This window comes from Scyliorhinus canicula, chromosome 17, assembly GCF_902713615.1.
Source record: "Scyliorhinus canicula chromosome 17, sScyCan1.1, whole genome shotgun sequence".
Classification (NCBI taxonomy): domain Eukaryota; kingdom Metazoa; phylum Chordata; class Chondrichthyes; order Carcharhiniformes; family Scyliorhinidae; genus Scyliorhinus; species Scyliorhinus canicula.
In genome coordinates, this window is record NC_052162.1 from 34,903,472 (window position 1) to 34,915,542 (window position 12,071).

Below are 12,071 nucleotides of genomic sequence, written 5' to 3' on the forward strand. Positions count from 1 at the left end.
GCATTCACAGCTCCAATTGTCCTCGGAGTAAACAAACATCAAACTTTACTCCGAATGACAATTTTGATCTACAGATCCCCTCATCCTGATACCCAACCAGAAGAAATAGTCTTTTGCCATTGAAAGATTTCATATTTTTATGGACATGTATTAAATAGCCTTTTCGCCTTCTCTGCTTCAGTGGCATTAACCCCAGTGTCCCAAATCTCTCCTCATAAACTACAGTTTCTCACCCCTTTTATCATCCTATTTCCCATGGTCCAATGCCCTGTCTATTTTATTGAATGTAAAACTACATTCTCATTCTAAATTAATCAGTGGTGGAATTCTCCTATCGTGAGACTAAGTCCTGCTGGAATGTGGAGCGTTTCCCCCTGCGGAAGACGGTTGGGAAACAGACCAAATTTTCTAGTCCTGACCTCCTTAATTATACAACCTGAGGTTTTGCGCCATATTCCGTGGCGAGGCAGGTCTGTTGGAATGTAGTCTGTTCTCCTATCCAGGCACCATCTTGAAAAGAACGCCAACATCACTGACCAACCATTGACCTGAAAGTCCTTCCCCAGTCTGAACAATACCCTGCCTGGCAGAGTGGTGGAGGCCAGGTCAATTGAGGCTTTCAAAAAGGAATTGTATCTGCCTCCATTATCCTTTCAGGCAGGCCACTGCAGATAACAAAATCTCACTACATTAAAAAAATGTTTCCTCAAGTTGCCTTTGGATCTTTTGCCAATCACCTTCAAACTGTGTCCTTTGGCTGCCAACGCTTCTGCCTCTGCAAGCAGTTTCCTTTCATTTATTCTATCAAAACCGTGTAAAATATGCACGACTGTGTAAATATCAAAAGCTTATGTGAAATAAAATAATACAGAAGCAGTGGTGACAATTCTCACAATGAATACCGTATCAGGCATGGCTATAAATTCCTACAAAAGTAAATTATGTTAGTTTTATATGACCTGTAATCGGTTAGCTCTTCACTGCACTTAACCGAAGACTGTAAATTTCCCTTCATCGCCATCAGATTCCATGTTCTGAAAAATATAATTACATTGTAGAAACCAAATGCTGGGTATTGCTATTTGCAACAGTGCATTTGCATCAGTAAAGTGATTTAGGGAAAGGGAATGCAAACACCAAAAAAAACCTATCAAAGGAAAGTTTCTACCTGGGCTAGAAAGGGTCCCTATCACCGAGGCATACTCTGTGATACCGATATACCAGAGGTAAACTGAATGTTACCTTATGGATAAACTGAAGGAATTTGACACAGTAATGTTACAAAGACAAATCAAGCCTCCTATCAGTTGAGGATGAGAAGAAAAACTGAATTTTGGAAATCTGAAATGCACAATTTGTCAGTCAATGCATGAAACAAAGGCAGAACGGGATATTTCAGTTGCACATCTTTAATCTGTACACAGGGTGAGACATTGCAATGACAGAAATTGTATTTGTTTTATGCAGAATGAAATCAGCAGTGGATACGGATTTTTTCCAAAGAGGACACTTTCTATAGGAATAATAGCACAAAGGATAGTTGTACCAGAATCTTCCCATGGCTTCCCACTTCCTAAATTCACAATCTACTGCTTTGAAATTAGCCGCCTCAAATATTAACACGTGTATTTGTCTAAAATTCCAGTTAGCTTTTAGGCAAAGGAGTTTCACACAAATATTTTGCATTCACATTCGAATATCTGACAAGTTTATTCTCAAGGCATATGACTATTAGGTAGTTGTTACATCACCATGTGGTCCCTTAAATATTCTTAGCAGAGTTACTTCCAAAATTTTAATTAAATTCTTATGAAGCTCAGTCAAAGATTGTATTAATTGGCAATTGTGTCAGATAACTAACTATCAATAACTATCTGCAACTCCATGTGGTTCACAAACTGAGATTTTTATTGAGCCATCAGTCATTTTGTTACTCATATTGCTAAGAAATATCAGATTGATCCCAATATAAACATCACTGGAGGCTATGGCATAGATATAACATCAAATAAGACTGACAGTTCCACACAAAGGACTATTTGCCTTGCTATTTTATTTGTTGAAGGGCGCCATTCAATCCAGCGTGTCTGAACCAGCTCTCAAAAGAGCAACCTAGCTAGTCCCATTCCCCAGCCCTATCTCCATAGCCCTCTAAATTCATCACTTTCAAATAGACATCCAGTTTTCTTTTGAAACCTCCGATCGAATCCACCTCCACCACTCTCCCAGGCAGCACATTCCAAACCCCAACAATTTTCTGAGTAAAGAGGGGGGCAATTCTCAGAACCCCGCGCCAGGCCGGAGAATCGGAGCAACCGCGTCACGACGCCCCGATGTCGGCGCGCGATTCTCCGAGGTGCGGAGAAACGGCGCCATTTGCGCTGATGCATTTGCCGCGGCACCAGCCGCAGGTCACTGGATTCGGCGGGGCCGCCGATTCTCCGGCCCGGATGGGCCGAGCGGCCACTCCCCCGGCGCCGTTCACCCTTGGTTGCTGCCGGTGGGAAATCTGCGGGAATGCTCGGCGGGCGGCCTGTGGGGGGGGGCTCCTTCACCGGGGGGGGCTCCGAAGGGGTCTTGCCCGCGATCGGGGTCCACCGATCGGCGGGCTGGCCTCTTCCCCCCCCGGGCCGACTTTCCGCCACAGCCGGCCCCAGAACACCGACCCCCATGTTGGGTTGGGGCCTGTGCGCGCAAGAAGTTCCCTGCATGTGCAGGATTGCACAGCCCAACTGCGCATGCGCAGGATTAAGCTGGCACAACTGCGCATGCGTGGGTTGGTGCGGCACCAAGAGCGGCGTGAACCACTCCAGCGCTGTGCTGGTCCCCTGTGGGGGCCAGAATAGGCCGTGCCCGGGCCCTGTTCGCGCCGTCGTGAAACGCAACGACGTTCACGACTGCGTGAACACTTGGCCGCCAGATCGGAGAATCGCCCCCAAGGTTTCTCCTCATCTCACACCTAGCTCTCTTGCTGACCATCTTGAAATTGTAGCACCCAATAACTGACATACCAACTACTGGAAACAGAATATCCTTCTTTACCCTGTCAAAAGTGTTCAGAATTTTGAACACCTCAATAATGTAGCCTCTTAATCTTCTCTACTCCAAGGAGAACAAGCCCAATTTCTCCAATCTTTCCTTGTGTCTAAAATTCTTCATTCCTGATATCATTTTCTCTCCTTTGCACTCTCTCCAGGGAGTGTCCTTTTAATGTCCTTCCTTAGATAAGGTGCTGAGAACTTAACAAAATACTCGAAATGTGGTCTGACCAATGATTTGTAGAGGTGTAGTGTCACTTCCTTGCTTTTATACTCTATGCCTCTATTTATAAATCCAAGGATGTACCTTCATAACTATTTCAACGTGCCTGGCCATCTTCAGAGAATTATGCACTTGAACCCCAAGATCCCTCTGCTCCTGTACTCCCCTCAAAGTTGTACCATTGAGCCTATATTGTCTCCCCATGTTTCTTCTACCAAAATGCATTACCTCACAATTCGCTGCAATTAAGTTCATCTGCCAGGTGTCTGCCTATTTGCCAACTTGTCAATGTCCTTCTGAAGTCGCTCAGTGTCAACCTCACAATTCGCTATTCTCCCTAGCTTAGTATCATCTGCAAATTTAGAGATTTTGCCCTCAACACCCACTTCTAAATTATTAAACAACACTGAGCCCTGGGGAACACTACTTTCAACTCGTCTCCAGTCTGAGAAATGCCCATCCATACCTACCCTCTGTTTCCTATCTCTTAGCCAACTTCCAACCCATGCTGCCAAGGACCCATCGATCCCAAACATTTTTAATTTGTTAACCAACCTGCCATGTGGTATTGTAGCAAATGCTTTCTTAAAGTCCAAAAATACAACATCCACTGCTTGTGTCGCCTCATCAAAGCACTCAATTAAATTTGTCAGACATGACCTGTCATTGAAAAAGCCATATCGACTATCTAGTATTAACTTATTTTTCTCTAAGTGTATATTTATCTTACCCCATTTTATGGCCTCCATCAGTTTTCTCACTATTGATGTCAAGCTGACAGGTCTATAGTTTCCTGGGTTTTCTTTTGCCCCTTTCTTAAACAATGGCATCACATTTGCAATCCTCCAGGGCTAATTCTGCATTCAGAGAGACCTGAAAGATTTCTGTCAATAGCTCTGCAATATGCTCCCTTACCTCTCTCAGCAATCTAGGATGCATCACATCCGGGCCTGGCGACTTCTCTCTCCCCAGTCAAAACCATTCACTACTCCAGGTTTAACTGAAGAGAAAATTTCCAGCTTGTTTGTTGGTACCAACAACTCCTTAGATCCTTTCCCCTGCCCTTCTACCCTCACCTTCAATGATGCAGAAGAAGCTTCATAGAATTTACAGGGCAGAAGGTGGCCATTTGGCCGATCGAGTCTGCACCGGCCCTTAGGAAAGAGCACCCCACTTAAGCCCATGCCTCCACCCCATCCCCATAACCCAGCAACCCAACCTAACTTATTTGGACACGAAGGGCTCTTTAGCATGACCAAGCCACCTAACCTGCACATCTTTGGACTGTGGGGAGAAACTGGAGCACCCAGAGGAAACCCACACACGAGAATGTGCAGATTCTGCACAGACAGTAACCCAAGCCGGGAATCAAACCTGGGGCCCTGAAGCTGTGACACAACAGTGCTAACCACTGTGCTACCATGCTTTTTCAGCACTAAGACTGGGGTGTTATCCATTCAGTCGCCCCTCTCCTTTATCAGGACTGCAACTTGTTTCCCCGTTCTCAGTCAGCCAAATGTTCCCTACAAGCCTCCTCCACCCAAGGGCTAAACCCATAAGTTTCCCTGTATTCTTTCCTATCTTCTCTCAGATTTCCCATGGCACCCACACTCCGATCCCTCGATTCAATTTTTTGCTAAATTGTGGACTGCTCAACTTCCTTTCCTGATCCTCAACAGCATTAGGCAGGATCTGGAGAGTGTTGACTGAGCGAGACTGTTTGAAGGAAAATCAGCATCCGGCATGTGGGAGGCTTTCAAATGTCAGTTGATTAGAATTCAGGACCGGCATGTACCTGTGAGGATGAAAGATAAGGGTGGCAAGTATAGGGATCCCTGGATAACCAGGGATATTATGAACCTTGTCAAAAGAAAAAGAAAGCATTCAGAATGTCTAAAAGACTTAGGACAGATGAGGCTCTTGAAGAATATAAAGAAAGTATGAAGGAACTTAAGGTAGGGGTAGGAAAGGGATCATGAAATCATTGGTAAACAGGATTAACAAATATCCTGAGCCGTTTTATACGTATGTAAAGAGCAAGAGGGTAGCCAAAGAAAGGGTTGGTCCATTCAAGAATATTGGAGGGAATCCATGTATGGAGCCAGAGGAAATGGGAGAGGTACTAAATGAATACTTTGCGTCAGTATTTACTAAAGAGAAGGACTTGGTGGGTGAGGAGTATAGGGTAGAGTGTGTAGATATTCTGAGTCATGTTGGTATTGATAAACAGGAGGTGTTGGGCATCTTACAAAACATTAAAGTAGATGAGTCTCCAGGGCCTGATGGAATCTACCCCAGAATACTGTGGGAGGCAAGAGAGAAAATTGCTGGGGCCTTGACAATAATCTTTGTATCCTCATTGGCTACAGGTGAAGTTCCAGAGGACTGGCGAGTAGCCAATGTTGTTCCACTGTTTAAGAAGGGAAGCAGGGATAATCCATGAAATTAGAGGCAGTGAGCCTTACATCAGTGCTAGCGAAATTATTGGAAAAGATTCTTGGAAAAAGGATTTACACACATTTGGAAACATTTGGACTTATTAATGATGGACAGCATGGTTTTGTGAAGGAAAGGTCGTGCCTCACAAACTTGATCGAGTTTTCCGAGGAAGTGACAAAGGTGATAGATAAAGGAAAGGCAATAGATGTTGTATACATGGACTTCAGTAAAGCCTTTGACAAGTCATGGACTGGTACAAAAGGTGAAGTCACATTGGATCAAAGGAGAGCTGGAAAGTTGGATGCAGAACTGGCTTGGGCACAGATGACATGGTAGCAGTAGAAGGGTGCTTTTCTGAATAGAAGGCTGTGACTAACGGCATTCCACAGCGATTTTGGCGACCGGAGAATCTCGCCCCAGAAATCTGTCTCTCCGGGCCTTAAATGCATTCCATAATGGAGCATCCACAACCCTCCAGGATAGAGAGTTCCAAAGAATCACAACTTTTTGAGTGAAGGTATTTCTCTTCATCTCAATCCTAAATGACTGGTCCCTTACCTTCAGATTGTGGCCCTATGTTATAGATTCCGCGACCAGCAGAAACAATCTCTCAGTATCCGCCTACCAAACCCCTTAAGTATTTTGTTGCCTGCAATGAGATCTTTCTTCTAAACTCCAGGGAATATAAGCAGAAGTCTCTTTGATGATCAACTTTTCAAAATATTCTGATTTCTCATTCTTATGATCAAAGTGACCGGACTACCTGTGCAATTTCCAACATTGTTGGATAGATGCCAGTGTTCTGGCTGCGCTGGAACAGCTTGACCAGGGAGCGCGGCAAGTTCTGGAGCCCAAGTCTTCAGTACTATTGCCGTTGTCAGGACCCAAAGCCTTTGCAGAGTCTGCAGCCGTTCCTTGCTGTCATGTATAGTGAATCGAATTGGCTGACTGGCATAGGTGTTGCTGGGGACCACAAAAAGAGGCCATGATAGATCATTCACTTTCACTGTACATGTCTGGAAATGTATTCTTATTTGACAGTCATTTTGCTGACTTAAATAAGAACAGAAAATGCTGTATAAACTCAGCAGGTCTGGCAGCATCTGTGGAGAGAGTTTTAGATCTAAATGAAGAATCATTTAGATCCAAAACATTAATAGTTTCTCTCCACAGATGCTCTCAGGTCTGCTGAGTTCATCCAGCATTTTCTCTTTGTATGTCAGATTTCCAGCATCTGCTGTATTTTGCTTTTGTTTTGCAAACTTCAGTTGTGTTATTTTAGCTGACCAGACATTTTCTTTGCAATGTGGAAACTGTATCATATTTAATGTCAGACGGAGCATTTACTTGCCAGTTGACCCATACGTTGTATGGTAATGTATTTGGTGCTCTCGATTTTAATAGTATGTACTCTTTCTTTCCCCTTCTTTGTAACACAGCTCACCTACACTGATGCCACGCAAAACAAAGGAACACTGTCCATATTTGGGAGCGTTGGAGAAAACGGCCGTGCCATGACCCCTGACTACCTGTGGTCACTGCACGCTGTACCAGGTGTCAGACATGGTACAAGAGTGGCTGATGGTGCACCAGACTTTTCATAAAAAACTGAATACTCCTTCAGTGCCTTATGGAACATAATGGAGAATCACAACAATGCAACTCATCATTCTGAATCACAATAAGAGTCTAGCTTGCTTGAAAATACAGGACAGAGTTTAAAAAAGAGAATCAAGCTTCTCTGTGAAATTATATACGGGAATAAAATCAATTTAGTTCAGCAAAAAGCCATCATTTGATAACACAACTATTGCAGAGAAAGGTTTCATGTATAAAATGTCTGAACAATAATATTGGAATTCATTACTTTGGGTGCCAGTGCAGTCTTCTCGCACCAAATAAATGAAAAATTGGAAAAACACTCAAACGAAATGTGCAATCTAAAGTAATGTCTGAAAACAGTTCCTTTAATGACTGATTAACTAATAAGAAATAATAGCAATTTTAAAAATTAGATATTCCTTGCAAAATACAGAGGCAAAATTCTTACATGATATCTTTTCTGTGAGAGGAAACAAAAACATAATTGTAAGGTTTTTTTTCAAGTAAAATCCAGGCTGTTCAGTAAAGTACCTACATACTAATTACCTCTGTTAATATTACAAATGGGGATTCAGTGGGTTAACATCCAATCTGTGAAGAAGCGAAGGAGGCGCTGTCAAGATGTCAAAAGGAATGTGAACAATCATGTACAATGAAATGGCCTACTTTTATATCGGAGCAAATATGCTTAACCCTTTCCTCTCTGAACATTTTCAAACGTCTGATCATTGAGAAGATTTCATCTGAATCGAAAGCGGCCTGATCAGTTGAGAAAGGGTTAATCAGTGCTCCACAAATAAAGTATCTATAGAAAAAGAAACTGATTTTTTTAAAGGATTATATGAACAGAACCAATGTAGATTTATCAACTTGTGTCAGTTTTGAAGAGTGATCGACTTCACAGAGGTGAAGGATTTGAGTTCTTTTCATTCTTTTTAAACTTGCATGTAAGACAGTGATTGCCTACACGTCCCGCTATTAACTTCAAGCTATAGAAGTTAAGCTGTAGTCACTTAAAGAATTTTTTTTTTGTTAAAACTGCACATCAGCAAACACAGAAATGTTAACAAATGAGCAAAATAGCAAATATTTAAAGCATAAAGATGCATGAGTGGACATCATTTAATGAGTCTCGGTAATGAGGTGTTGTAAAAGAAAGGAATTTTAATACATTTTGTAAATAAACTGTATAGAAAAAAAGAAGTCTGCAAATGCCTGACCGAATCACAGTGTATGCCTCTGATTTTTTTTTTTTGCTCAACGGCTTTTGTGGTCGAGCGGTTTCTTATTCTTTTTGAAGCAGTGAAGCCTGACACTTCTCTGCGTTTTTTGCCCTTTACCAGTGTGTAATCAACTGCAGTTACAAGAGCCTCTGTCCGTCAGTCGCACTTAATACTGTTAAACCTCCTTGCTTCCTTTATCTCAATGTCATCACAATGTGGGTTTATGATACTGGTGTCAGGATAGGAGCTGGTCTTAATAAGGTAACCCAGGGAACAGGCCATATGCATTTGCTGCCTGTTCTGTACACAAGCATATTCTATTCTGAACGTTTGACCTGAAATGTAAAGCAAAAAGCATTCCTGTATTGCTGATACTTCACCTGATTGCCTCAGTCCGAAAGTTCTTCTGCAGTGTGCATTATTATGCATGAAATGGAGATTGGTAATAATTGTCATTTTCACTGACTGTAGTACGTGTCACAAATATTCGGCTGAAATTTCACCCACAGAGACAGCAAACAGGAGTTGGGTCTGCCTTTAGGTCAAAAACCTGCGTCCAGTGGGAAACTAATTAAACTCAAGATTTTCAGGGAAGGAGATGAGACCTTAAATGATATGGAAACAGGTTCAGGTTCCCTACACGCTCACAGTCGAAGGCGGGGGCTGGGGAGGGGGGAGGCAGATATGGAGATGGGTCAGCTGAAGGGTGGGATTCATTTAGACACCCTACAGCAGCCTTCACTGAGACTGCTGACTGTGTTGAGGGAGAGATCTATGTGCTAAAGATGATGTTACAGTGCCATAGGGAAGAGAGATGTCACTGGTAAGCTGGAAGCAACAGGGCCAGGAAAATCCCTCACTTCTTTAGGTTTGGATTTCTTTATTGTCAAGTGTACCAAGGTACAGCGAAAAGTATTTTTCTGCGTGCAACTCAAACAGATCATTTAATACACTAAAAAAAATACGTAATAGGGCAACACAAGGTACACAATGTAAATACATAGACACCGGCATCGGGTGAAGCATACAGGAGTGTAATATTAATCAGATCATTCCATAAGAGGGTCGTTTAGGAGTCTGGTAACAGTGGGGAAGAAGCTGTTTTTGAATCTGCTTGTGCGTGTTCTCAGACTTTTGTATCTCCTGCCCGATGGGAGAAGTTGGACGAGTGAGTAAGCCGGGTGGGAGGGGTCTCTGATTATGCTGCCCGCTTTCCCAAGGCAACGGGAGGTGTAGATAGAGTCAATAGATGGGAGGCGGGTTTGTGTGCTGGACTGGGCGGTGTTCACGACTCTCTGAAGTTTCTTGCGGTCCTGAGCCGAGCAGTTACCATGCCAGGCTGTGATGCCAATTTGGATCTAATATTGGGGGAGAGGAAGGAGATCCTCTTATGAGAGGGTGGTAAGAGGAGGACACCTCATCATGCGGCAGGAGAACTTCCCTGTCCAGTATTATCCCTCTCTGCCTCCTCTTCCTCCTCCTCTCTCTCACCTCCTGCCTCTGTTCATCCTATTCCAAGGCCTCATTGTACTCAAGGTCCACATTTCTCTGAAAGGCCATGTTATGGAGAGCACAGAAGACCACAACAATGTGCGAGAGAGCCTTACAGGAGGGTATTGAGTACCACCAAACTGGTCCAGGCACAGAAATCAATTCATAAGAAGCCCAATGGCCTGCTGAATGCTTTTACATCTGAGCAAGTGGCATTGGCTATATTGCCTCCATGCCTTTGGAGCTCCTGTAGAAGATTCAGTATCGCTTGTCCTCGAGGATCCATCCCACACTTTTAACAGTTGCAGTAAGGCAGCCTTGACTGAGGAAGCTCTTGTTGTGATCACAGAGCAGTTGGGCATAGAGGGAGTGGAAAACCTTCCTGTTCATGGATCTCACTGGGTGGTCCCTGATTGCAGTGATGGCCACAATGATGCCTTGCATCTGGGGAGAATCCAGCAAGGGAGGTGGAATCCACTGCATTCAAGATCATAACCACCCACTGTATAAAGAGAAGTATGGTCTCGTTACGTGGCCGCTGGTTGTTGCCAGTCATGACAAAATATACATGGGATAATTGTTGTTCGTTTTTCTCTAATCTGTGCATCACTTGTGCCTTCAAGGACACGGCGAGGTGTGGCCCAGATTACTATAAATGTGACACTGTGGAATCCAATAACTACAAACTATTGTTTTAAAAAAGAACAAAATAAAATGAGGAAATGAAGTGGAATTAAAAGTATATAAAGTAAACTAGAATGGACCTTTTGGAGCCTGAATTTGGGCAGAGGCTTTTGTTACCGTGAGTTGGAATTATGTCAGCTTGACAGTTCCAAGATTTCCTTTCTAAATCTGGCACTAGTCACTGGATTAGTAATCCAGAGGTCCAGAGTAATACTCTGGGGATCGGGGTTTGAATCCCACCAGGGAAAATGGCAAAATTTGAATTTTTAAAAACCTGGGATTGAAAGTTTAATAATGACTATGTGACGTTTGTCACAAAGACCCACCTGGTTCACTAATGTCCTTTAGGGAAGGAAATCTGCCACCCTTAGCAGTTTTTATTCATTTAGGGGATGTGTGCGTTGGGATGGCCTGGCCAGCATTTATTGTCCAGCCTTAGTTGCCCTTGAGAAGGTGGTGATGAGCTGCCTTCAAGAACCGCTGCAGTCCCTGTGGTGTAGGGAGTGAGTTCCAGGATTTTGACCCAGTGACAGCGAAGGAACGGCGATATATTTCCAAGTAAGGGTGGTAAGTCATTTGGTGGGGAACCTGCAGGTGGTGGAGTTCCCAGATATCTGCTGCTCATGTCCTTCTAGACGGCAGTGGTTGTGGATTTGGAAGGTATTGCCTAAGAGCCTCGGTGAGTCCCTGCAGTGCATCTCTTAGATGGTATACACAGCTGCCACTGTTCGTTGGTGGTGGAGAGATTGAATATTTGTGGAAGGGGGAGCAATCAAGTGGACTGCTTTGTCCTGGATGGTGTTGTACTTCTTGAGTGTTGTTGGAGCTGCACTAATCCAGGTAAGTGGAGAGTATTCCATCAACCTCCTGACTTTTGCATTGTAGATGGTAGACAGACTTTGGGGAGTCAGGAGGTGAGGTCATCTCTGCAGGGCTCTGAGCCACTGAGCTGCTTTTGCAGCCACAGTATCAATATGGCTAGTCCAGTTTAGTTTCTGGTCAATGGTAACCCTCAGGATGTTGATAGTGAGGAATTCAGTTAGAGCAATGCCGTTGAATGTCAAGGGACAATGATTAGATTCTCTCTTGTAGGAGAAGGTCAATGCCTGCCATTTGTGTCCATGTTTGAACCAAAGCTGTAATGAAATTGGGAGCTGAGTAACCTTGGCGGAACCTAAACTGAGCGTACGTGAGCAGGTTATTGCTGAGTAAGTATTGCTTGATAGTGCTTTAATAACCTCTTCCATCACTTTACTGATGATCGAGAGTACACTTGTGAGGTGGTAACTGGCCTGGTTGGTTTTGTCCTGTTGCTGGTGTACAGAGTATACCGCGGCAATTTGCCACATTGCCAATGTTGTAGCTATACTG

At 43.6% G+C, this 12,071-nt stretch overlaps 1 protein-coding gene across 6 annotated transcripts in view; it reads left to right on the top strand.

Annotated features, from left to right (window-relative positions):
- LOC119952339 (glutamate receptor 3-like) overlaps positions 1-8,526 on the top strand; it is a 492,268-nt gene extending 483,742 nt beyond the window's left edge. For 4 of the 6 annotated variants that reach the window (XM_038776029.1, XM_038776024.1, XM_038776023.1 and 1 more), the window contains one exon: positions 7,140-8,526. In XM_038776029.1, coding sequence (XP_038631957.1) covers positions 7,140-7,304 — 165 coding nt within the window. In that variant the 3' untranslated portion in view covers positions 7,305-8,526. The remainder of the gene's footprint in view (positions 1-7,139) is intronic. The other 2 variants (XM_038776028.1, XM_038776025.1) reach the window with 1 other exon arrangement.
- The last annotated feature ends 3,545 nt before the right edge of the window (positions 8,527-12,071 follow it).